At 38.7% G+C, this 27441-nt stretch overlaps 1 protein-coding gene across 1 annotated transcript in view; it reads right to left on the bottom strand.

Annotated features, from left to right (window-relative positions):
• Positions 1-27441, bottom strand: part of LOC149248725 (CRS2-associated factor 2, chloroplastic-like) — a 95461-nt gene that overhangs the window by 21432 nt on the left and 46588 nt on the right. Inside the window, exon 3 of the mRNA XM_089458527.1 lies at positions 3359-3584. Within this exon, the coding sequence (XP_089314653.1) occupies positions 3359-3584 (226 nt within the window). The remainder of the gene's footprint in view (positions 1-3358; positions 3585-27441) is intronic.

Here is a 27441-nt window from a genome sequence, read left to right as displayed (position 1 = left end):
CTTGTTCTTGTCGCGGCCCGATCCTGCCTCATGGCCTCTAACACGTAGTTGCATCTCCCTACGCAATTCCCTACGTGCAATTGTGTCTAATCTCTTAGTGGTCGACCAGGTCTCGGAGTTCCATTGTCGTCGTGTTCCCAGCCCCCTATCGCAGTCCTTTCCATGTGGTCCTATCAGCCTTGGCAAGTCTGACAGCCACAATGGTTGTTAGATTTCCTTGAACACATCACCTGATATTTGATTCCTAGCAAAACTTACTAAATAAACACACAGCTAGGTTCCTAACAAAAATATTCAATGAAAGAAAATAATGATCTCAATCACAATAACACAAATAGATTTCTACCTAACAAATTAGTTCATCATTAATAAAAACTCAGAACCTACTTGGGCTCCCGTCCTGGGATAATGGCCCAAATGAGAAAATACAAATACAAGAAAAACCTAGATCTAATCTAGTAGATTTGCCTTAGATTGGTACTTGATCTCTCCTGCAGATCTAGATCTCTAGCCCCTTTGCACTCCCTCTAACCCAACACACGCTCACTAAGATGTCACTCTCAATCTTGTGTTCTATGAAACCGAATTCGTCCAAAACAGGCCACGTGTCCATATCCCACGAATCCGACACGATTCGATGGGAATTCGAATCCTAAAATGGGACACCACGTGTCCTAACAGGACACCATCGAATCCCGGTCGTGTCTCGTTAGGACACTTCGTGTCCTGATTTTGGGATTCGAATCCCAAAAAAGTGAGGGTTTATGAGGTTTATGAGGGTTTATGAGGGTCGGGAGGGTTTATGAGGTTTGTGAGGGTTTATGCAAATATTTGAATTTTGTATGTACTATGCATGCTATAATGTTACTAACTTACTTTGTAAACAGTAAAACTAACATCTAGATTAAGATCTATGTTTGAAATCAATGAATTTGTATCATTAATGAGAATTTGTGTAAGAAATATCTAATTTTTAATATATATATATATATATATATATATATATAAAATAAAATAATATATAACAAATCCTGCGTGTCCTGTTCCGGGGGGTCAACGTGTCCGAATCTGACACTCAAATCCCCATATCCTACGAATCTCGAATCCCCGTGTCAGGTGACTTAGCTTGTGTTGATATTGTGTGTCCATCTCCTCTCCTCAACCTTGCTTTTATAACTTTTCATTGAGGCAAGACCCTAATCCTAACCCTAATCTCAAAGTAATTGATTGTTGGGATTAGTTCTCGCCTCACTTGAGATCAATGGCTAAGATTAAAATTTACTCGCTAAAGTAAATTGTTAAATTTCCATGAAACTATGCAACTACTTAGATGAATATCTGAAAACTAAAATCTAGTTTATTTTCACCAAGATACAGAGTCTCTTAAAAATTCATAAGCAGCAAAATAAAAACACAAAGATAAAAACACATGCACAAATTGACACACTTATTTTCTCAGGAAACCTTGCTTGATGTGGCTATTTTATTGATTGTTCTTGAGCACTTGGATCTATTACAAAGCAATCTATCTCTTAGAGAAAGTGTTTTGCTTCTCTCTCAAATCTCGGTTGATACAATTGATCTTGGATGGCCTTGATCCTACGTGATCTCGACCTTGTAGAACACAATTGTTCCTTTGTTGCTTCCTTGACTTGCTCTGCAAAACTTACTCTCTTCTACTTGATATTTGCGCACTAGGTCCCTATTTCCTAGCGCACATGAGCCCCTATTCTCTAGCATAGATCAACGCCTATTTTATAGGGAAAATCCCTATTTCCTTGCACACTTGGAAGCCCTATTTCTTAGGACTCGACTCCTCTTCTCTGAGCACAACCAACTCCTAAATCCTAGTGCACTTATTCCTCCTATTTCTTAGGAAACAATTCCTGCGCTCTCCACAATCAAGGCTCTCTCACAAACTCGTGAGCTTTGTCTTGTCACACAAACCTTTGTGCACAAAACAATGATTTCCCGTGCCTTCATCCTCCTCTTTATAGACCCAATTTGAACATGCAAGAAGGCCCAATTCTATTTTAGAAGTTGAGTTCTGATTGAAGTTTAACTGAGAGTTGTTCATGTTCTTTCTCCAATCAACATTGGAGTTCCTAACTTGTTCTCTCTCCAATCAAAACTAGAGACTAACTCATTATCACTGAACTGGTAACTGCCACCTCGTTCTGTAGTCAAACTGATGAAGACTCCACTTAACTAAAGCTCCAACTCTATGCATGCAAACTTTGATGATTATTCCATTAAACTAGAAATAACTAACTGAAGTCTAACTCATGAGCGAGAACTCATACTGGGAGAAGGACAATTCAAGGTCTTCACTGGCTAAGGCACAAGCCAAAAGACCTTGCTCGCTACATTTTCAACATAAATTACTATATTTCCTAAGTTTCTATTGATTCAATAAGCCAACATATTAATGTGTTTTCTTAAGTTAAACTTAGGCTAAGTCACATTAGCAACTTGCTCAACCTAGAGCAAGTGTGGGTGACTTCTACATGCCTAGACACAAATCCTATGCAGAAGTACCTACTCAAGCTACAAACTTCAACACTTATCTTGGGGTGCACTACAACCATCTTGCTTGTCTAAAGCTTCTGTCATTTTTGTATTTGAAGAAGCATGAAATATGGCCATAGTGGTCATATTTAGAGTTCATATATATTAATTAGGACTTAGGTATATAACAGAGACTTACTAAATAAATGATATAATAATGAGTTCTCTGATGTAGTAATTAATGCAGTAGTTAATGGCTAGGTATTTGCGAGTTACATAATGTTCTCCTCTTCTCCTACTATGTGATACTGATGAGATAACTGTATCATTTAGTGACATATGAATGAATCCAATCTTTCTCATTCTCGTGTGTATTCTTGTCCAACCTTGTGTGTGTAAAACTCACAAGTAGTAGAATAGGCTTTGAAACAACATTACCTCCCAAGTTTTTTATAAGTTTCTCAATGCTAAGTTATTAGTATATATAATGTCAATAGCCGTAGTATGTGTTGTTTATAGTTACAATTGGGCCATTATTTTCAGAATAGGAAGGATTACAACCTGTTTCAGTGAGGAGGCCCCAAATTCCTATTCTGATTTTATGTGAAAGGTCTCCCCACATTCACGAAATTACACAAATTTTACATAGTACATTGCTTGTGTTATGTTTTACACCTGATGTCTGAAAAATCTAATTAATTCCCCATTGACTACCAAATTACAAATGTAAAAGCCAGAGAACATAAACAGAGTTTTAGATGACTCGTCTAAACTTTAAAGCCACTTCGAAAAAATTGAATCTGACAAGAGCAAGAAACCATACTTTAGAGTTAATATATACAATTATTACCTAATTTACAAATGGGTGGTAGACGACGTCCTTTTCTTCGTAATGCATCTGCTTCTTCTATTGTCATCCCAGCAGGAGCTCGCTCAATCAGCTTCGGATAGAGAGGTGTTGCAGGCTTCCAATGCATCAAGGGAAAAGTTGGACGGTTTTTGCAATTATAGTTCCGGCCCCGAAAAAGGTATACTACTCCACCAACACGACGAATGATCTTTCCACCAGTTTTCTCCTATCATCATTCCAAAATTTTCATTTAAAATCTGATTCTGAATGCATGTCCACATATGCATTATAACAAAAAAACACCAGTGACCAAATTCATTCTAAAATTGTTTGAGTTTATTGGCAACTGAACCTCCTTGGTAGTAATCTCTGGGTACTCATTAGATAACCAGATAACCAATTGTCCTTGAATTATTTTTTCAATTTACTTCAAATTTCAAAGAATAAAATATTTTATAACTTTGTTTTTTCAGCCACTGATTTTTTTTAATTCCAGATACGAAAAAGCCATTTGATTATTAGTTAACTTTTTAATGTCATAACCTTAAAACTTAAAAGGTATATCTAAGTTGTTAAAATATTTGAAGTTTGAACGGTATTGAAAATTTGATTTCACATATCAGTCCCAGAAAAATTAAACATTTTGAGTTGATCATTATTAGACTATATGCCTACTAGGAATGAGATTTGCAGCTTCCCGGAATGATGACTGTACAGAAATGAACTTACAATGAAAATGATTGTTTACCCATAATAAACACAAGAACAAAGATGAAATCAAGCAGAAATTTCTTACGTAAGTTTATTTATAGCAGTGAGTTTCAACCACTTCAAATTGATCAATATCCCAACCATAATCTGGACAACTTATATTGCCTTTAATCGATCCTGAGTAGAACAGAAAATGCTCCAGTCAACAGCTAGAGCTTATTCCTATTTTAATGTTGAACCTAGTCTTCGATTTCTTTTGCTTTCATTCCCTTTCAGGAGGAGATGTCCTACGTAATATTTATTTTGCTACTATTACTTGCTCTATCTTCCAGTTCCATTGTGATATAATTTGGTCATTAGAGGACATTAATATAACTTTCTTTAATTTCTAGAGTCTATTGTTCCAATTTTATAGGCTTACAAGATGTTAATAAAAAATATCCTCCAGAGAACCTTAGGCAAGTTAGTATAAAGAAACCATAGAGATACCATATGAATATATAGTCATAGTAGTGTATCCCTTTAATAAACAAAACTAATCTTAATGTTTTCAAACTCAGCTTCACAGTCGGAACCAGTAGAGGGTCAGCTCAGGTTTAGATTGACTCAGACCAATCAGATTTGAATGACTTGGTTTACTAAAAAATACATAAACTATTTAAATCTTAATGAAAAGTTTATTTTTAAAAGATCCCAAATCATGATTCCAAAAAATATTGAAATTTTGAAAGAAAATTGTACTATTCTAAGGGAATTTTTTTGCCATAGGGTTTCTATGTTGGCTAGGGTTCCCAATATATCAAAACTTAATACAACAGCAGTGTACATTTATCCATTCATTCAACAGTAGGCATACATCTATGCATGAATATAATAGATCTTCACAGCAGATTAACAAATCACACTAAATTTAGGGCTGACTGCCCACTGTACCAATAATTCACCAGTTTTGTACAGACAGTGTCAATAGATCAACAGTCTACTGTATTCCGCATATCGGTTACTGTGATGCTAACAAACAGATCACTGAGTTACCACTAAACAATTATACGTACTACCAATTCACTAAAACTGCCTTGCTGTTCCATGTTCTTTGACAGGGCTTCCTTTTATCATCGCACAGCTCTGACCAGGATAGGTCACAGACTTTTCCAGACTCTTCTACAACCTAACCTGTTACCAAAGGTCTGTCCTTGCAAAGTCCGCTACCACAGGGAATGTTCAGGACTGTTCTGCTGCTCTTAAACAGCCATAGGAAGGTGTACTGCAGGGGATGCTGGTTCAGCCACCTTATGACCCTTTTCTTCCACAAAGTCACCTCAGGCTACTGGAAAGAGATCTTACTGCTGGGAGGGTTTGATTGATCCACGGGTGCCCTAGCACACTACCGCATGGTAACTTGATCAGAGCCCATGAATCCCAACACTGCGGCAGGGGAAAACTCCAACTATATTGCTTGATTCGCAGGTGCCCTAATCCGCTCTTTCTGAACTGCTGCTGCTATCACAAAGAAACTCGTGTTTTCTTCAGAGAACTCGAGGAGGGTTTCTTTCGGAAGGTGCTTCTGCTTTTTTATGGGACCAAATTTGTTGATTAGCGAAACACCCAGAGAAGCTTCTTAACCAGGAATCAAATTTTGCTCCAAGAATGTGCTAAACAGAACAGTGAAGAAGAAGAACCTGTTTGACCAGACAAATAATATCAGAGGGCTGCTTTTAGGATAGATCCGAGTAGCTTCAAGATGATTTGTTGTGTCAAAACAAGGGAAAGGAAGTGTCTAGGTAGGGTGGGAATCTCATAGTTGCAGGAACCGTCCCACCCACCCAAGGATCAGGAGGCGGAACCGCGACCGTACAGATCCGCCACCGATTCTCTGGCAGAACCGCAGATCAGAAAATCGGATCCGCGGTTCTGCCATTTTTTGGCGATTCCTGGAAAAACAGATCCGCTAGGGCCCAATCCACGGTTCTGGCTGCCCGATCCACGGATCCAAAAAGGATCGGTTGTGGATCCGTGGAGGTTTGGGCATGTATCCGTTGTGGATCACAACCAGATCCGAGAGAAGGTGGACGGTTTACACGGTTCCGCGGGGCTTTTTGTTTTTTGTTTTTCTTTAATTTCGAACTGTTATATGATGAACTACATTTTCTGAATACTCCCAAGGTGCCTCTTGATGCTCCCTAGACACTTCCTAGATGCTCCCTAATGGTAATGTTAAATTCTTAAAGTAAAAAGACAAGGTTGCACGAAACGGGGAAACAGGTACGAGTTTCCGAAACGGGAAGCGATACGAAACGCGACCTCCCCAAATTTTGGAAACAGGGAAACGCGATACGAAACGCGACCTCCCCAAATTTTGGAAACGGGGAAACGCGAATATATATATATATATATATATATATATAATACTGTTGATAATATCGCCGAAATATCGGCGATATTCGGAAATATCGCGATATTTTCGGCGAGCCGAAATATCGCTGCCAAAATATCGCGATATTTTCCTGTTTTAAAAATCGCGCGCGATTTCCGATATTTCGGCGATATTTCCTAAAATATCGCGCGATGAGTGAAAATATCGCCGGCGAGGTTAAAAATTTAAAAACAGTCCGCGCGCGCTGTATAAAATGATTTTTGGGTTTTTTCCGCGTCATTGTTTTTCTGAGAGCTGGAGCCGCCGGAACGTGGTCTGTGCTTCTGTCCCCTAGACAAGAAAGGGCTATCAGTGATACACATGGTTCATCACTGTGCTATATTCAGTCTCCCTCAGTTCGGTCACATGATTCAACAAGCTCAGATCTCAGTCAAGGAGTACTACCTAATATACTGAACACAGTCCCGGCATACTTATATATCTGTGATTTTCGGATAGGAAAAATTGTAGTGATTACAGTGTCATCTATATAGTTGTTCGAAGGCTCTGCAATACATACCGTTATAATTGGATGACATACCACAGAATGTCACCATGATGTGCCAAACAGTGATTAGTTCAACCTAGATTACAGTACACAAAACTTGGACAAAGTTTCAATGCTAAATCACAGTGCACAGTAGCGGATTACAGTAAAGATAATAAACAGTTTCGGTGACATATTATAGTATGGTTCAGTGCTGAAGTTATCAACAACGAAAGGACATCAATATCATCATAGTCACATGTTCTTGATCCTACAATTTGGTGATACAATCTCAATGGAATCCTGGTAAGAGTCTCGATGCTATCTCAGTCAACCATAACGGCACAAGTAATCTCGGTTTAGTGCAAAACGGTGCAAATAATGCCACAATAATATGCCGCAATGATATGCAAATCGTAGTATCTAGGATTCTATACCAGCAAGGAGGATTAAACTCTATAACAAGACCACAAGGATCTACAATGAATAGAGAAACAAAATCACATCAACTTTGAAGATCACCCGGAGGAAGCATCAGTGCATCTTCAACGTGATCAAGCTGAAGATTTCATCTTCAGTGTTTTCTTCATATTTATGTGCCAATGTGTTTATTTCATGTTGTTATTGCTTTATATGTTTAAAAATCTGAAAAAAATGAATATATTATGCATTTTTTATGCTTGCCGATATTTGCCGATATTTTGCCGATATTTTCGCCGATATTGCCGATAAGATATTTTCTGGACCCTCGCCGATATTTTCCCGATACCGATATTATCAACACTGATATATATATATATATATATATATATATATATATATTAGGACATTTAAGAAATATGTGCAATCATAAAGCATATATGATACATTCTAATTTATTACATTATGATAAAATTGTCAATTGTCAATGCATAAACTATAAGTATCTAAATTTGCATCACATTTACTCATGAATAATCACATAATGAAAATAGAAATACCCAATATCAGCCACGGGAAATTTCTAATTTCTTGTCTCGTGCTTGATTGGGAGTCTCCTCCTACATAGTCGAACAACCTTAATGCTCTTGACTAAATACAAGTTTCATACCCTAGTACCCTACATTCTCTTGATTATTGGGAGTCTCCCCTGCATAGAGGGCTTGGTTCTCTTGATTAAATACAAGTTCCATACCCTAGTACATGATAAAATCCAATGGAAACATTGCAATCCCCCCAATCCTGAAATTCTGAAAAACAGATAAGTCTGCTGGATTTTGAGTGAGATCTAAAATTCTACTTTCTCCATATGAAATCCAATGAGGGCGAAACCACTCTCAAACATCCTGAGTCATTTCATGGTAATGTTAAAAATTTAAGTAAAAGTGATATTCTCTTTTAAGTAAAGTAAAATTTAAGTAACATTACCATGAACTGCATATCAACACTAGGGCAAAAGTTCACTTTTATAACTTTAGACAGGCATCTGGAAGCAACTAGAAGTCCCTAGACTAACTTAAGAATAGATTAGAAGACATATAAAATAAAAAATAAATAAAATAAATAAAATAAATGCTGAAACGTGGGTTGTACGGCCCTGAAACGCGTTTCAGGGTCGTACCAAACTCATTTCAGCATTTCGTACCCGTTTCCGTACGGAAACGCCTTTCTGCCCCACGTTTCCTACAACATAGTAAAAAGATGAAAATGAAAAAAAAAATGGAGAATGTCACTTTCATTTTCATCCTTTTACTTAAATTTTTAACATTACCATGAAATGGCTTGGGATATTTGAGAGTGGTTCCAACCTCATCAAACTTCGTATGGAGAAAATAGAATTTCATATCTCATTCAAAATTCAGCAAACTTAACAGTTTCCAAGGTCAATGGAATTGTGGTGTTTCATTGGATTATATCATGTATGAGGGCATGTGATTGGCATTTAATCAAAAGCACCGAGCCCTATATGTACCCCAGTGTTGGTGTTGTTGATTGTTGAACTTCTTTGTCATGGAGTTAGCAAAAATCATTGATCAAGCATGTTAAGCTTTCTCTACCATAATATAAGGCTTGGATTAGGCTGTTTGATCAAAATTGGGCAATGTTTACTAATATCACTAAAGAATTGAAGTAGAGGCAAAGGCTAGACAAGAGAAGAGGACTCTAGATTCTAGATGGTTTATTCATCTAGATGGTTGATGTTAGAATAATTAATCATTGATGTACAATGGCTGCCATATCTATCTTGATTTATGTAAAAATATGCATGTTTTCATGTTTTCTACAATTAATTTGGTATTTTGGATGTTTTTTAATATAAATGCAAAAAATATATAAAAACAAATTAAATATAGTAGACGCTTCGCTTCCTAGATTTTTGGGAAATGACGCTTCTATGTCCATGCTTCATCCTCGCTTCGTGCAACACTGGGTGGGATTGTTGAATGGTGTTGTCATTGATGCCAACATCGATTCTTGAACGCTCTTAATATTCGTCTAGTTTACATTGATTGGAAGCTCCAAATGACAAGAAGCCCAAGGAAACTCTAGATGCCCTGCACTTGCTGAGAAAAATGGATCTAAAGGACAGTGATTCTGATCACAAGACCATCATCATTTGATTCTCCTCGTCATGCTGATTCCAACGGTATGTGGCATGCCTCATAACTCCTCACAGTTGAGGAGATATGGTTGTTCAAAGTTGAAACCCCATTTTTTGGTCAAGCAACCCCAAAGAAAAGCTACAAGCAATTTTATATTATACAAGGAAATTAAAATTAAAAGGGACTACTCTAGTCAAAGTCAAAAAAACCAAAAAGGGGATTTTATCAAGGAAAAATTATCAAAATTAAACAAAAAAGGGGCCTAATGCTCATTGGGGTTTTTGGCTCCAAAAGCCCAATTTAAATTTCAAATTTGAAAATTATTTGAGGTCGGCTTCCCTCCAAATTGTACAAGTCAGATCCATTAGAAGCCCTTTTTTTGGGCCTCTAGATAGAAGCTCGCATTCTCCTCAAGGCTATGTATTCAATGTCTGATCTGTCTTTGTATTCCTGCGGCCTTGTGTAGTCCTGCAGATCTAAGGAGAAGGTCGAAGATTTGAAGTTTTTTTTGGGCTTAAACTTTTTATCTTCTTGATTATGGTTTTTGTTGGGGTGTTCTGAGCATCACTATGGCCATTCTGCCTTCCTCTTGAAGCAGATCCAAATGGCAAACGCTGTGTTATACTTCCAAATATTGTTGAGACTGGTTCATTGATCTCTAAGGCCTACTCAGCCCTTCTTTGGCAACCAGGTTGGGATAATTCTGGTCAACTGTTCGAGGGCTTAAACAGAAGGTCTGTGCACAGGAGCAGCCCTCACTCTGGCAAAGATTTCATCCCTCATTCAATTCATTTTATAGCTCACTGAGGCACATACATTTAGCCTACTGATCAGGTGTGTGCAATGTTATCTTTATTAGATCTGAAATGTACTTAACTTGACACTTGTGATCTGTACCATGGCTAGTTTTGTCTGAGATTTTTGCCCCTCTTAGGGCACAAATTGGTAACACATTTTGGCTCTGAGATATCTGAGTTTTAGACCCTCTGTGATAGGGCAAGTCCGAGACAAACTTTGTGGAATAATCCCTGTGCAAGCCTCTGAAAGTCATGTGGATCCTTTGAGAAAGCTACCCTGGTCATCAGCATATAAGTTTGAACTATTCAAGAGCATCACCGTGGCATAGATACTCGATCTCTAATCTGTCCTGTCGAATAATAATTTGAACTCGCGGGCATATTTGTTGTCATTTTATTGGTGATATTCCTTGTTTTGAAGACAGTCGAGTGCCCTGATCTAAAAGAAAAATTCGGCAGTATCTGAGACTTGAATTAGTCCTTCCTGGGGTTCCATTTGGTGGCACAAGTACCACTGAGTTTCAAGGCCTTGCAGTACGTGTACTATATTGTTTGACCTGAAACCATTTCTAATCCATGGCAATCAGTGGAATTTCCTTAGCACATCATTGTGTTATTCACTTGGGGAACTAAGGATTGAAGTTAGTATCTAAGGTCTTTTCAGAAGGCTTGTTCTTGTAATTCTGAAGCAACAATTCTGAGAAATAATTGCACCTGCGAGCAGATTAGTAGAAGTTTTGTGCTGTGAATGTAAACCAGCAGAGGTCAGATCTGTATATTCTTGGCAGCAAGCAGATTCAAAGAATCTTCAGGGCTAGTTCCTGTAGCAAAAGGAAGGTGTTGACATCAGCTTAAAGTATTCTTTCAGTCTTAATCAGAAAGTAGGAGAACTGTGGGAGAACAAAAGCATCTTAGCTTCAGCAAGACAAAGTTATGATTTGTAAGATGCTAAGCTGAAGCAAATCCCTGAGGCATAGTCATAAGTTGGTCCCAAGACCAAGGAAACTCATCTGTTGCATACTAAGGTATAGTTTGTGATTTGAAAGTAGTCCTTCATAAAGGCCTGTGCAAAATCATTTAGAGGAGGTGCTGGAGTTAATGGCTGATAAAGGTTGGCTCACTGTTATCTGAAGTATTCATCTCCATATCAGTGGCACAGAGAACATCTTCAAGGGCAGAGCACTAAGCAGAACAATGATACATTTCAAACATGAAGTATGAAATATGTTGATTTTGTTGCATTATTATTTTCAGATCTGAAGGTTGGGACATCATTGTACACCTGAAGCATACATGCAGCAGTGTGAGGACTGACCCTTGAGTTTGCATGTTATAACTTATAAGAAGCATCTTCAATTGTGGCATTGTTATGCAGTAGAGATTGTATCCACTAATGTTTGTAATTGTATGACTGTTAATGAGCCTAGATTTGTCATTGATGGTTGTATCCAGATACTGAGGGTTTGTCAGTTACATATGATGTTTGAGGCTTGAGCAGCACTGATTTGATTGATAAACAGATATTGCATTACAGTCCGCAGTCTGTTTTTCAGCGCAAGTGGATACAATCTGAAAATTGTGAGACGTGGTCCGCTTGCTGAGTAGGGTGGCAGGGTGGTGCAATGCAGGAGAGTGAAGTCTCCTTCAGGTTGGGGTATGAAAACACTTCAAGACGACAGGGCGGTGCTAGGACAGGGTGGAGCCTGTGCAAGGTGTTGGAGCATATTTTCAGTCGAAGCTGATACAACTAGGGCATTGGAGTCCTTCCAATTGGAGCTGATAAATCAGGGCGTTGGAGCATATTTCCAGTTGGAGCTGGTAAATCGGGGCATTGAAGCGTCCTTAAGGTTGGAGCTTGTAAATTAGGGGGTTGGAGCCTCCTTCAGTTGGAGATGATAAATCATGGAAGTTGGAGCTTCCTAGTTGATGTAAATTTTGAAGACCTATATTAAGAAGCATTTGGTGGTTTTTCTCCCGGAAGGGTTTCCACCTAAAAATATCTTGTCTATTGTCTTGGATGTTGTGCATTGTTGAATGGTGTTATTATCTGTTCATGTGATGTAATGCTAACTTATGTTTTAATCTAATGCTAATGATAATCAATGCTTTATGAAGTTAAAATTAACTGATTGGAGTGAAATATTGATTCACCCCCCTCGGTATTTCTGACAAGGATCAGCTCCACCAAAACTAGACAATGGATTAGCTAGGGTGGGATCGCTTCCACGAAACTAAACAAGAAGGGGTCTTAAAATCCTCGGAGCCTCAGCTCAAGAAAGTATTTAAATTTTTTTTAATTTGAATATTTTGGGACGAAGAAAGTCAAGTCGGTCCTCCACATGATCAAGTCAGCCCAGCTTGTTGTGGCACCCATTCGGCCTCCCAAGAAGTCCTTATATATGACATTCACCTTCTCATCGTGGCAACATTCGACCACACACACAAGACATATTACCTTCTGATCTGAGCAAAGGAGTAAAGGACAAGAAGGATGAAGACAAATCCAGCATCTTCTCTCTTTGCTGACCTCGCACATGTGGCTAAGTTTCTGGGCTTATCTGGCAGCAGTTCTGAGTTTCTTTGGGTGCAGAAGAAGGCCAAAATTTGGCCCTAACAAAGCAGACCAAGCCGAGCCTTTTGGGCAGCTATATGACTTGATAATAGGGCAGTTTGATCGGCTTTGACCAGAGCATTCTCACTCATCAGTTTTGCATTCATTTTTACAAGATAGATTAGATGTATCTCTTGTTGAACTGAATAATTTCTCTAAGGAAAAGGTTTTTCAGTTTTTCCCCAAGTGAGTTTTCTTGGGGTAAAATTTTGTGTCTCATGTGTTTGGCAGTTGGTTGTCTCTTCATGATCCTACTGTCATTTATTGTTTCTACGGTTGAGATCTTTTGTGTAATTGCTTTCTGATGAATGTGAATACAAGAACGATTAACTTAAGAAATCATACGATTCAATTATCAAATTAGAAGACCTTTGAAAAATCAACATGGTATCAGAACTTGGGTGAAAAGCAGCCTTACCAAGTCTTGAAGAAAACCGAGATTCTTAAGTAGAATCCTCAGTCAACTAAGGAAGTTTGCACTAGAAGTAATCAAGCTACCTGTTTGTTGGTCAAAGCAAATTCAAGCCTCTACCTCTCCTTGAAGAATCAAAAGTCATAGATAGGAAACCAAGAGACCTTAAGTCATGATTAGACAGGGCCGAAAATATATGAGGTAAAGCCTTAGCCCGAGCCTCAGAGGGTCGAAATTATCAAAAGGCTGAAAGGCCTCAGAAGCTGGGTGCAGGAGGTCGAGAGACTCAGGATTGTCCTCAGGAAGATAGATCAAGGCCAAAATCACTCAAGAACTGGGTATGTTAGGTTGCAGACTAAGGGCACTCAAACTCTAGACAATTCAAATTAGTAATGCCTTAGAAATTATGGACAGAAGGTGCAAATGATGATTCTTTGAAGATCATTCAAATGTTCCTACTATTGTTTGTAATCAAAGAGAAAGCCTGAAGACATCATTTGAAGCAGTCTGCAAGAAGATCAAGAATGCTAATTGGAGGTTGAATTCTTTCTCCAAGATGAGGCTAAGTACACCTTATCCCTAGGTGTGATTTCTTCTATCTGGAAGACCGATATTGTTTATATTCTTGGATGAGATAATCCTTATTTGACAAAGTGAAATTCTGGGCAAAATTATTGGATTTTTGAACTGATACTCGTGGCATTTCTGGGCAAGTTTTCTCCTTGATTGATAGGCTGAGAGCAAGAGTAATTCTAGGCATGATTATCATTGTTTGACAGGCTGAGAATTATTACTCTTTCTAGACGTGATCTCTTACTGTTGACAGGCTGAAACTCCATTCGTTTGAGCAGGTCGAGAGCCTTATATTGTTGAACAAAGACTTGATCATTGGTTGGCTAGAACTTAAAGTCAAATTCTAGGCATTCATTCACAGGTGGAAGTTAAGAAGGAATGAACATGAGCAAGCAGTATTGTCATAAGACTGACTGAGCCAATAGGACAAATTGTCAAGTATGGATGTTGCATATTGTTATTCAGGAAGATGTTGCAAGGTCACTACCTCTCGAACCAATATAATTATTTGAAATTGAAGGAGTTATGGCTAATCCATGGCTCATTAAGGCTTGAAGGAAGCTTTCTCTCAAAATATATCTTGGGTAACTGCACAGGAAGCTATTCAAGCATGTCACTAATGTAAGGGATGAACTATGCAAATTCCTATACATGTGCCAAGAATATTTGGCAGCCTAAAGTGAGATATATTGGATTGAAGTTTTGAGGACATATGTTTCCTTTGGAAATGTTGCATTACATTTCAGAGTGTGTTCAGAAGCAGGATGTTGTGAACCTTGAAAGATGCCATGCATATACTACTAGTTAAGGTTATGTTGTAATGGATTATTAACCCTGATATGTCCTTGATTGATTGATGACAATGATGGATTTCATCACATATGTAAAGGCATAAGGGATTTTATGGTTTTGGGCATTTGGATATGGAAAGAAATCTTGCATATGACAAAGGTGTAGATAAAAATTGGAAATCTAGGGTTTGTAAACCCTAGCAGACTAGAAGGCTTGGATAAGAAATCCCTAGGGGTTGAAAATAAAACCGTAGACATAGACCTAGATCCATGTTTCAGTTGAAAGAAGAAAAACCTAGCTCATGCAAGGAAGGAATGACATCATGCTGATGAGGAGGATGAGGTTGATGATAAGTTTGCAGATGGATTTCTGTGATTTTTGCAAAGAAGGAAAGGATCAAGAGGGAGCTGAAAAATGTTGAAAAGTGTAACTAGTATCGGTCTTCATAATTGCTATTTATTTAATTCTTATGTACTTGTCGAAAGAAGAAAAAAAAATAAAAATATTTTTGTAAAAGAAAATTTATTTAAGCATGGGTTTCATGCTCAAGATCATTGGTCATTAGGTCAAAGCACCCATTGAGTGCTTCTAGGGTTTTTGTCTTGAGTCAAAATCATTGTCATGATGTAAAAGACCCTATTGGGCACTTGTAACAAGAAAGAAAATATTATTTTGATGCTTAGAAAAGTCTAGTTAGGTCCCAAGACCAAGTCGGCCAGCATCCCTTAAAGTCAACCTAGTGAAGAGTGATGGAAGCAAGTAAGAAGGGTATATAAAGAAGAATTTCGACCTCCTTGAAGTGACACACATCACACATGTTCTGATCTGCAGCTAAGGAGTATGAAGGTTCTTAGAGGCTAGGAGAGCCTTGCGAAAGAAAGAAGAGAAGTTGTAGCATTTCGGAAGTCTAAATTTCTCCATTTGTGGCTCTCATGTGCGAGTACAATAAGGTTGCTAGGGTTTCCTCAATCCAGAATTGCAGAAAAATATTGTGGGAAGAAAGGTTGGTTGACTTGAGTCTTGGTGAAGGTCTAGAGTCTTGTTTTAGGTCTTGGAAGTCTCCTTTGAATTTGATAAGAAGATCAGTTCTTTTGGGTTTTTCCCCGTTGGAGGGGTTTTGCCCTGGCTTGGAGCCTATATCTTGTGTTCATGGTTGTGAGCTTCTTGTTTTGGCATTTATTTGATGATAAGAACACACATAATAATCTAAGAAGAAGAACATAATCACAAATAACTGTCAAGAATGGAAAAGGGAATAAACTTGCTACCCTAATGGATTTTCCAACATGGTTTCAGAGCTAAGGACTAGAGAATGGGCAACTGAAAAGATCACTTTGCAATGCTCCCACAGCCTAAAAGAAGAGACTGTTAAGAACTAAAGCAGCCATCAAAACGAGGAAACCAAATAGAATGGTTATGTGCCAAAGTTTTCTTCACATCCAAATTCCTTTTGATGTCCTAGTTACAGTCCACATACCTGTATAGCAAACTGAAAATCTTTTAAGAAAAATGTTTGCACTTTTCTTGAGGGCAAAGTAAGGAAGAAAGTGGACCGACAGGTATAAAAATCAGTAAAGATGAGAACAAACTCCTGTAATGACTGTTCTGGGCAACATCTCTGTGGTAACATTTCTCTGATATTAGGCCAAAGACCTGTGCTAGAAGGCCAAGAAGCTGGAAAAGCACACCTTAGGCAGACATCTGAAAGGCAAGGAAAGAGGCCAAAGAGTCCTGTAATCATCTTTTGAAAAGGTCCTATAATCAAGACCTGTGATCATCGTTTGAGGAAAGAGCATCATCCGAAGTTTTGGGCTTAAGATCTGAAATCTCAGAAGTGTCTAAAAGAGATGAAATTCTATATACTAGAAATAGGTATTAGACCTATTTAAAACAGAAAAATAAGAAGCCAACAAAGGGATGCATAGTAGAGGCCAATTTATATAAAAGGCTTTATAAGCCTGTTCTATACACAGTGAAAATGGGAAGCCCTAACCAGAGGGCAGGATACCTTTATATTAGCAATCAAGGTTACTAGAATGTAAAGATGCTAAAAGAAGTATACTTGGTTGGAAGGTTAATCCAGAAAAGCTAGAACATCGATGTCTTGTGATCTATGGTATAAACTTCAGAAATATAGAGACCTAAATAAGGAAGGCTAGAAGCAGCCTTTCACTCCAACAAATTGTGACACTTTAAAGAAGGATCAAATCCGCATGCTTTTGGAAGAATTCTAGAGCTCTTTACAAAGTCATTTTGTGGTAATTGAGAAGCCCTAGTCTAAGGGCAACTCTAGAAGTTCATTCAGAGAGCAGTAAAGAAGCTTTTTAAAATGATTGTGCCAAAGACCGAAATTAGCATAATTACCTGGGATCATGGATGACAAAGGACAGTAGCAGTCAAAACATCTGTTAAGTCACCTTGTGAAGAGCATCTTGAAGGCAGCACTGAAGGAGGTATAACTTGGGAAGCAGACACATTCAAGAAAGGGTAAGGTAGCGCTGCTATAAGGTACATATAACACAACATGTTCATTTGTGAGTTTTTGTTTAAAGGTCTATATATAAATATGCATTAGGGTTTTGTTATATGTTTTAATTCTGGGTTTGTAGTGTTATATTCGTTAAATATTTTTGAATATCTAGGATTATAAACCCTAGATGGATATTAAATTAGAAAACCCTAATCAAAAACCCTAACCCTAGTCTATTTTTCCCTCATAGAAACCTAGCTTTTGGTCTCTAGGGTTGTAGATAGTTTAGGGAGAAATGGAAAACGCTAGGGAGGGTAGAATTGAACTTGAAATTCAAATCCTAGGGTTGATGTTTCGAAAGATAACATCAAGAAGCTTAGGGTTTGGATCTAGAAACCTTAGAAATGCTCCCTCTCTAAAGATTCCATGGAATTCCTAATCATAATCATGCTCTTGTACTTGTATACTTTTGGTAGTCCTTGAGTGAATGTTGCAGGTACTTAAAGAAACATTGATCTCATGCCATGAAGAACATGACGAATGAAGAGAACAGTAACTTGCTAATTTGGATCCTTGGGCACTCTGATAAAGGTAGACTCATATGAAGATGAACCATGAAGATGTTGATGCTTCATTGAAGCAGATTGTCATACTAAGAGGGAGCCATTCAAGGTTTGTAGAAGAAGCAACTCAAGGTATGTATAAGATTACAAGATTTGTAGTCTTCAGCATATAAGAAGGTACAATCATTTTGTCTTTAAAATTGCTTTACATTAATGACTCTCTCATGTCTAGGGTTTTGCAATAGAATCATAAAGATTCTTATATTGTTAGGGTGATTGATTTCTAACTTAGAATCAACCCTTATCTCTTGATATGTGTTCACTTTGGTAAAACCTTAGCCTTTTAGGGTTTGTTGTTAATATCTAGGGTTTATCACAAAAACCCTAGTAAAGGTTGATGTAGGATCATAGGGCATTAAAGTGAAACCCTAGGTGTAAATGCTTCTGTTATGGTTGAAACCCTAGCATGGTTTAGTTGTTGAATATCTAAGGCTCAATATTAAAGTTTTGATAACCCTAGATTCTCTCATTGTAATGATATGATAACCCTAGATTAATAAAATTAATTTCATGCTCTTGTACATATATATTTGCATACTTGTTGATGAGATTTGCAAGTACATAGTTTTGATGATGACTTTATGACAGTGTTCCACGGGGACTCGCCCCCCCCCTCTTAGGGGTCTAGTTTCCTAGCTCCCCCGTGCTCCGGGGACTTGGGGACGAGAAGGGGTCGTTTCCCCACGCTCCCAAAAAGCAGGGTATGCAGGGGGATGTGCCAGGGGGTCGTTTCCGAAAAGGGGGTCGTGAGGGGTCGTGGGGAGTCGGGGGGGGTCGAGGGGGTGGGGTCGAGGGGGGACGTGGGGGGTCGAGGGGGGATGTGGGTGGTCGAGGGGCCCAATTTTTTTTAATTAACTTTTGTTTATAATTAAAATTTAACATTAGTTTTAATCCTTAAGGGTTTCAATTTGTTTTTTTATAGATTTAATTCATTATTTGCCCTGGCCCCTCACTCCATTCGCAAGACGTTCCTAGTTCCTCTGCAGCAGAGAGGAGTTGGTACACATATAGCTTCATCCACTCTATCAAGAGGAACAAGCTTACCTCTAAAAGAGCGGAGAAGTTAGTTGTTGTGCACAGTGCCCTATGTCTTGAGCATAGGAAGACACCTGAGTATTTGAAGGGACCAACAACACGATAGGATGTTGATCTAGAGGATGACGAACAGGTAGATATGGAAGAGAGACTTGATGAGAGATAGATGGGGTTGGTTGGTGTGCCACTTAGCATGTTTTAGAATGCTAGTGATTCAGATTCAGATGGCAATATGGTTGATCCTGATTTATTCATGCAGCAGCTGGATGAAGAGACTAGCGGGGCATTACCTTGAGGCTTGAGCAAAATTATGCTCATTTATCTTTTAATATGTCGATGTTCTTATGTTATTCTAACTCTATAAAATTTTGACTCTTGATGTATCAGACTTGACTTTAGTCTTTTATAATTCTATAAAATTTTGACTCTTGATGTATGATGTATCAGACTTGACTTTTATAATTTTATGTCAATATTCATTGTTCAGTATTCAATGTTCATAGTAGGAAGTGGAACATCAATATGGTTTAAACTTTAATCATAATGTATAATGTATGATTATCAATTATAATTTTAAATTTATATGATATTAGATAATGATATTAGATAATGATATTCATATCAATGATCATGCTTTGCAGCTTTTCAATTCAAACCCAACTGTGATAGTGGACTCAATTTATAAATTATATTTTATATTTATAAGTTTTAAGACCCTAATGTCCCCCCACATTTCCTAAAAAATGGTGGGGAGCTTTTGCATAGGTCGCTCCCGTGTATCCTCGCTCCCTCGCCCCCTCGTCCCGGAATCTTGGTGGAACATTGCTTTATGATGATGTTGAGCATGATGGAAAGAGGGAGATGTAAGAACCCTGAAGACATTGAAGTTTACGTTGATGATTGAAAGATGACCTTATTGCCATATGAAAATAAAAGAAATGATGTTCCTAAAGATCGAAGTTCTCCAATGATATGATGATGTAAAAGAAAGAGCCTTTGTAGCTAGAAGAATAAAGTTGTTGATCTCCCTAAAGTTGAGAGGGAGCTTGGATGAACGAAAGGGTATATCCTCCATAGTTGAGAGGGTGGACATCATTCTTTGTTTCATGTGTCATGCAGTCATATGTCTAGTAAAGGACATGAAGAAAGAATAAGATTGAAGAATGGCTAAAACAATATTGATGGTTATTCGTGTTTGATGAATTGTGAACAAGACTTGGTTGTTTTGAGAAGTATTGATGCTACATTTGGTGTTGCTTGAGAAGTTGGAAAAGGAAGCTTTCGTCTAATATTTGTTTGAATATTGTGATGATCTAAGCAGCATCAGAATGATTGTAGACCTTGGATTTTATGCTAGCATATTGATAGTACGAACCAATATATTGGAAGTTTTATACTAGTTGGGGTTGCGGTGATGGATGAACAAGTAGTTGATATGTTGATCTCTCCCTAAGAAGTTTGAATATTTGATAAGCATGCTTGGTTTGATGGATATCTCTGAGAGGGAGAGATGAGTGCCTTAGGCTGCATTCCTATATGATGGTACTTGGGAGGACATCTTGGCTTGGTTGGTATTGAGATCTTTATTATAGTTTGGCCTTGATGATGTCTAGATCCTGGTGTGGGAGGGTATCTTGGTCTTGATGATATGGAGCCTCGTTTTTAGATATCTTGACCTTGATGGTATCTAGATCCCTGTGAGGGTTGGTGTCTTGGCATGGTGGCCTAGATGGTATCTATATCCAATTGAATTGATACCAGGGTTGTAGCCTCATGGTACCTATAGTGGAAAATTGACTTCATGACACCTTAGTCCCTGTTGGATTGATACCTTCGTAGTTATGGTATCAAGATCTCTAGCATTGCATATGTTGATACTCTTCTTATGAGAACTTTTCAAAGTGAGTATTGTCCTTGTACCAGTTGATCAATTATGAATACCTCCCTAGTTAAGAGGGAGTGTTGAAAAGTGTAACTAGTATCGGTCTTCATAATTGCTATTTATGTAATTCTTATGTACTTGTCGAAAGAAGAAAAAGAAAAATATTTTTGTAAAAGAAAATTTATTTAAGCATGGGTTTCATGCTCAAGATCATTGGTCATTAGGTCAAATCACCCATTGAGTGCTTCTAGGGTTTTTGTCTTGAGTCAAAACCATTGTTATGATGTAAAAGAACCTATTGGTAACAAGAAAGAAAATATTATTTTGATGCTTAGAAAAGTCTAGTTAGGTCCCAAGACCACGTCAATCAACATCCCTTAAAGTCAACCTAGTGAAGGGTGATGGAAACAAGTAAGATGGGTATATAAAGAACAGTTTCAACCTCCTTGAAGTGACACGCATCACACATGTTCTGATCTACGGCTAAGGAGTATAAAGATTCTTGCTAGGAGAGCCTTGCGAAAGAAAGAAGAGAAGTTGTAGCATTTCGAAACTCCGAATTTCTACATTTGTAGCTCTCATGTGTGAGTACACTAAGGTTGCTAGGGTTTCCTCAGTCCAAAATTGTAGAAAAATATTGTGGGAAGAAAGGTTGGTTGACTTGAGTCTTGGTGAAGGTCTAGAGTCTTGTTTTAGGTCGTGGAAGTCTCCTTTGAATTTGATAACAAGAAAATTTCTAGTGGGTTTTCCCCTGTTGGAGGTGTTTTTCCCTGGCTTGGTGCCTATATCTTGTGTTCATGGATGTGATCTTGTTTTGGCATTTATTTGATGATAAGAACACACACATAATAATATAAGAAGAAGAACATAATCACAAATAATTGCCAAGAATGGAAAATGGAATAAACTTGCTGCCCTAATGGATTTTCCAACAAAAACTTCCTTTCAATCCTCAAAGATAAGTATTTTTTATCTCTCTTTCTTGATTATTATTGATTTATTATTAGTTAGCCTCTTGTCCTTGTTTCTTTTCGTTGAGTCGTAATTATTTCTTCCATGACCTCCTAGTGAGGTTGTAGGTACATTGTATTAGCCTCTTGTCCTTGTTTCTTTTCCCTGAGTCGTAATTATTTCTTCCATGACTTCCTAGTGAGGTTGTAGGTACATCGTAAAGGCTACCAAGGCTTTGGCAGCAGATAAAAGCAATGGGAAGAACAAAGCAAAGCTTGTGACAAGTGGATTCTCCCAATATGACTTGTGTTCAAGAGGGAGAAGTTGTACTGACATCTAGAACCGTGCTCCTAATTCAGAGGGAGCAGGCAGGCCAGCAAGTTTGAAGGATGCCATAATGAAGACTGTGTCGAGATCCAAGGAAGGTCAATGGTGAATTCCAAGTGGATCTACAAGTATGCAGTAGATGGCAACATAGAGAAGTACAAAGCGAGATTCGAGGATTCTCCCAGAAAGAGGGAGAAGACTATGACAAGACGTTTACTCCAGTTGTCAGGTACACTTATGTTAGAACTATTATTATTTCTTTGAAAATTGCACCAAGTGGATGTGGAGATCGCTTTCCTCAATGGAGTAATTGAGGAAGAAGAAATGTACATAGAGCTACCTCAGGGCTTTGAGGTACATGAGAAGAAGTCTCCTAATTACATACTAAAGAAGGCTTTGTACAGACCTTGGGTATGGTACTCTTGGTTTGATGGATATCTGGTGAGTCTTGGTTGATCTTGTTATTACATGACTTGTTTATGACAGGAGCAGAAGGACTCACGTGATAGAGGGAGCAGCAGTGGCAGGAGGATTTGCTTTCGTGATAGAGGGAGTTGTCAAAGCCTACTTCAGTGTCAGAGAGAGTTGACCTTTGAGTTCGAGACGAAGGATCTTTTTTTTATACTTTACTTCTTAGAACTAAAATTATAGTACAAACTGGAGGGAGCAGCCAAGATTGCCACAATAGGATTTGTTTCAATGTCAGAGGAAGCACCCAGTCAGGGCGACCAGAAAGTAGTTGTGGTGCAACATGTGTTAAGGTATCTAGATGATACAATTAGATGTGAATTGAGAAGTATAGTTGCAGGGATATGCAGATTGGGCAAAGAGTGTTGAAGATAGGAAGAGCACAGCAGGATGATGATTCAGTTAGGATTCTACTTGGGAAAGAAGCAGACATTTGTCGCACTAAGGACTACAAAGGTTGAGTATATTGCAGCTAGTTTCGCGAGTTGTGAAGCAGTGCGGCCTCAGTGGCTACTCACGGGATTGTCTGATCAGGTGCAAGAGACGACCATGATGACAGGTTGAAGCACATTGAGATCCAATACCGAGACATGGTACAGAAGTGAGCAGTGAGGCTTCAATGCATTTCTACAGTCGAGCAGGTTGTTGACATTCTCACAAAGCCTTTGTCCTAGGGTGAAGTTTGCATACTTCAGGGACAAGCTTGAGAAGTTTGTACACTTCAAGGACAAGCTTGAGAAGTTTGTATACTTCAGGGACAAGCTTGAGAAGTTTGTATACTTTAGGGACAAGCTGAAGTGGTTGAGAATGTTTTTCCTCAGTTAGAGGGAGTGTTGATGTTGTTTCATCAAGGGGCATACATTCTCCATAGGTCAGAATATAGACAGTGAAAGTATTGACTAGGGGCCACAAAATGCGGCTAGGAGTGTTCCCAGGGGCATATATTCTCCCTAGGTCATAATATAGACAGTGAAAGTATTGACCAGGGGCCACAAAATGTGGCTAGGAGTGAAAGTATTGACCAAGGGCATCAAGGCTCGAAGTGTTCCCCAAGTGGGCGAGTGCCTCTAGCATCAGGCAAGAGAGATACCATTCAATTAGCATGCAAGAATGGTAATAGCCCAGGGTTTCAGCATAGGTTACAAGTGTTAACTAGGTTCCAAGTGATGACTTGGATAATTGGTGAATGGCTCCAAGTGACGACTTGTTGAGCATGATGCTAATGTAGGATGCTTTCCACAATTAGTGGATAGATACATCAACATAGCTAGCTCATTCAACCTTTTCCTAGAGAATTTTTTCAACAAGAGAACATCTAATGAAGTCATTATGAATACCTCCCTAGCTAAGAGGGAGTGTTGATTTTTGTAGCTATGGTCGGTCTTCATAATTACTATTTTAGCCCTCCAAATAATATTAAATTCAAGACATGTTCTTCATGTCATTTTCAAAAGAAAGAATTTAAATTTTTAAATTTGAATACTGTGAGATCAAGAAAGTCAATTCAACCCTCCACATGATCGAGTCAGCGCAACTTGTTGTGGCACCCATTTGGCCTCCCAAGAAGTCTATATATATGACATTCAACCTCCTCCTCTTGGCATCATTCGACCACACACACAAGACATAGTATCTTCTGATCTGAGCAGAGAAGTAAAGGACATGAAGGATGAAGACAAATCCAGCATCTTCTCTCTTTGTTGACCTCGCACGTGTCACCGACTTTTTGAGCTTATCTGGTAGCAAGTCCGAGTTTCTTTGGGGCCAGAAGAAGGCCAAAATTCGGCCCTAACAAAGCAAACCAAGCCGAGTCTTTTGGGCAGTTTGATCAGGTTTGACCAAGGCTTTCTTGTTGGTCAATTTGACATTCATTTTGCCTAGAAGGAATAGATGTATCTCTTGTTGAACTAAATAATTTATCTAAGGAAAAGGTTGTTGGGTTTTTCTCCCAAGTGTGTTTTCCTAGGGTAAAATTTTGTGTCTCATGTGTTTGTCTCTTTATGATCCTACTATCATTTATTGTTTCCACTGTTGAGATCTTCTATGTAATTTCTTTATGATGAATGTGAACACAAGAAAGATTAACTTAAGAAACCATAAGAAGTAATTATCAGATTAGAAGACCTTTCAAAAGTCAAAACTCAAGAGTTTCTTCTTTTACCTTTGTCTTTGTTGTCTCATCCTTAGCTTCTGCAATATGAGCCCCTTTTTTGCTTTGCTAACTTGTTCTCAGGACGGTCCCATGACATATGCCTTGGTTTTCCACATATATAACACATGATTTCTCTTCCTCTGCCTCTGCATCTTGAGAAGAATCTTTCGCCCCTCATTTCTCCTCCTCTAGGGGTTGGCTGCTAGAGCTCCCTACTTCTTATCTTGGAGATTGTAAGCTTCCTCTACTGGAAGGTCCTTTTCATTTTGCTAAACTCCTTCCTCTACTCCTTTGACTTTGTTTTCTAACCAATTTTTCTTCCGCTCTTAATGTTGCCTGGTAGGCATTCTGCACTGTCTTCAAGGCAAGAAACTCATTTCATCCTAAATATCATACCTCGGGCCATTTATATATTTGGCCACCTTCTCGACATCTTCCCCTACGTGGCCTGCCTTGATGTTCAACCTGTAGAATTCTTCAGTGTACTCTTTCACTATCATGGCTTTCAGCGTTAAGTTTTGCAACTGTCTAAACAAATTATGTCGATAATCGCTAGGCATGAATTTACTTTTAAACTTGGCCACCATTTTGTCCCATCTCTTGATCTTTGCTTTTCCCTTCTCTCTAATCTTCCTACAACTCGTCCCACCATAATGCCACATGGTACCTTAGCCTGGTCACCACATGTTTGACCTTCTAATCATCCTCCACGTCTTCATAGTCAAAGTACTTATCTAGTGTTTTGATCCAATCAAGCAACTCTTCCACATTTTGGTTACCATCATCAATTGTTCCTTTCTTTGCTCTCTTCCTAGAGATCTTTCCATCTCCCCTTCTAAGCTTGTATCTTCGCTCTCACTGATGTCTCTCACATCAGGTTCTCTTCTATGGGTTGTCTCTATGGCTTCCATTCTTGCCTAGATACACCTCAACCCCAACCTAAAATCCTTGTCCATTCTACTCCTCTCGGCCTCCTCTTTTGGGTGGCATATTTGCAGCACCTACTTGGGTTTTCTTCATATTCTTTCTTTATCGAGCCTCAAGCTTTATAGAGCTTCCTGCTCTGATACCACTTGATGCAACGATATATGCAGTGGTTCCTTCTCTGCTCCTTTAGGGGCAACTAAGCTCTCACTACTAGCCTCGTCCTTTGTATTTCCAATGAGACCAAGATCCCACACTTAAACCCTTATCAACGCTTCACTTGCTAACATGATTAAAGCCCTTTGTTGGGAGTTCAAACTGGCTCGTTCAAAACTTGGTTGACTGGCATTGTTGGGCATAGGCCCAGTCTTCAACGATTGTGATTCACCAACACGAATCGACAAATCGCAGCGGGTCCCATGATGTCAATGAGGGGAGGCGGGCTTTGCACTCGCGGTTACCTCACAAGATTCCACCAGATTAATCAACGGTGGAGGTTTCACAACCCAGATCCACAATTTGCGAGGGGGTTAGGTCCCATACGCCAGCGAGCAGGGGGGGTCCACACTGTTGGTTTCCCTTCAAGATTCAGACTTGGATTTTTAATTCATTCCAACCCAAGACATGGGGTTCCTCCTTGTGGTTCCATGTTGCTTTTGTCCCTCGCTCTCGGATTTTGCATATGAAATGGGTTACGAACAACACCTAGAGGTATCCCGCGCTCCAAGGCTACATTGCCAAATCCTGATTCCTCGCACCACAGGTATTCTATGCGTAATTAATGACTAGCGTCTTCCTCCATTAGCGTAAATGCACCACAAAGCAATTCTATCCTAAAGCAGGATTTTACGAGGGTTTGATATATATATTACACAGTCACGTAATTAGAGCAACGTCACTCAAGCTTCTTGAATTGGCTTCAATTAGGGTATTCAATTCCAGACACTAATACGACATAACCAACTGGTACTCAAATTATCACACGCAATAAAGTATAATTTGTATTCCCAATAGTTACATAGGCTTGAAAGCATTTACATGCCTAAGCGAGAGAGATAGATCTTTGAGCATAAGCTCCTTCACTTTTTATATCTCTCTTTAAAACAAATATCATCTTTAGACATGATGAGTTGTAACTAACAACTTTTTAAGATAATTACATCTGTCCCTGATTCTAGAAACCAGAGGACACATCATACTAGTAAATATTTACATTTTTCCTCTAAAGACACTTCAGCAAAACTACAAACCAAGGTTGCGGGGGAGCGCCCCCCCACTCACGCCCCCGCTCCCAATTTGCGCTTCGGGTGGGAGCAACTTGGGAGCTAGTCGGTAGCGCGCTCCTGAAATCGCTCCCGAAGAGGGAGCGATTTCGGGAGCGCACTCCCGACAAAAAAAACGCTCCCTGGTTTTTCGGGAGCGCACTCCCAACCAAAAAAAAACTTTCCCTGGTTTTTCGGAAGCATTTAGTTTTTTTTGCAAAAATAAAAATTGCAATAATATTCCAAATGCAATTTTTTTTCAAAGAAACAAATAAGCTTTGAGTGGAGTAGCCTAATGATCAAGCCTATGGCCCCTAGTAGTGACATTCTCCTTAATCTTCATTTTCATCCTTTTACTTAAATTTTTAACATTACCATGAAATGACTCAGGATGTTTGAGAGTGGTTCCGACCTCATTGGATTTCATGTGGAGAAAGTAGAATTTTAGATTTCATTCAAAATCCAATAGACTTATCAGTTTTTCAAGATTGGAGGGATTGCAATGTTTCCATCGGATTTTGTCATGTATTAGGGTATGGAACCCGTATTTAATCAAGAGCACCAATCCCTCTATGTACCTTGATGTTAGTGACATTGGTTGTCGAACTCTT

Source organism: Pinus tabuliformis, chromosome 7 (genome assembly GCF_031772625.1).
Source record: "Pinus tabuliformis cultivar Carrire ecotype Pingquan chromosome 7, CPIR1, whole genome shotgun sequence".
Classification (NCBI taxonomy): domain Eukaryota; kingdom Viridiplantae; phylum Streptophyta; class Pinopsida; order Pinales; family Pinaceae; genus Pinus; species Pinus tabuliformis.
The sequence above is the reverse complement of the archived record's forward strand: the minus strand, read 5'-3'. Positions and strand labels throughout refer to the sequence as shown.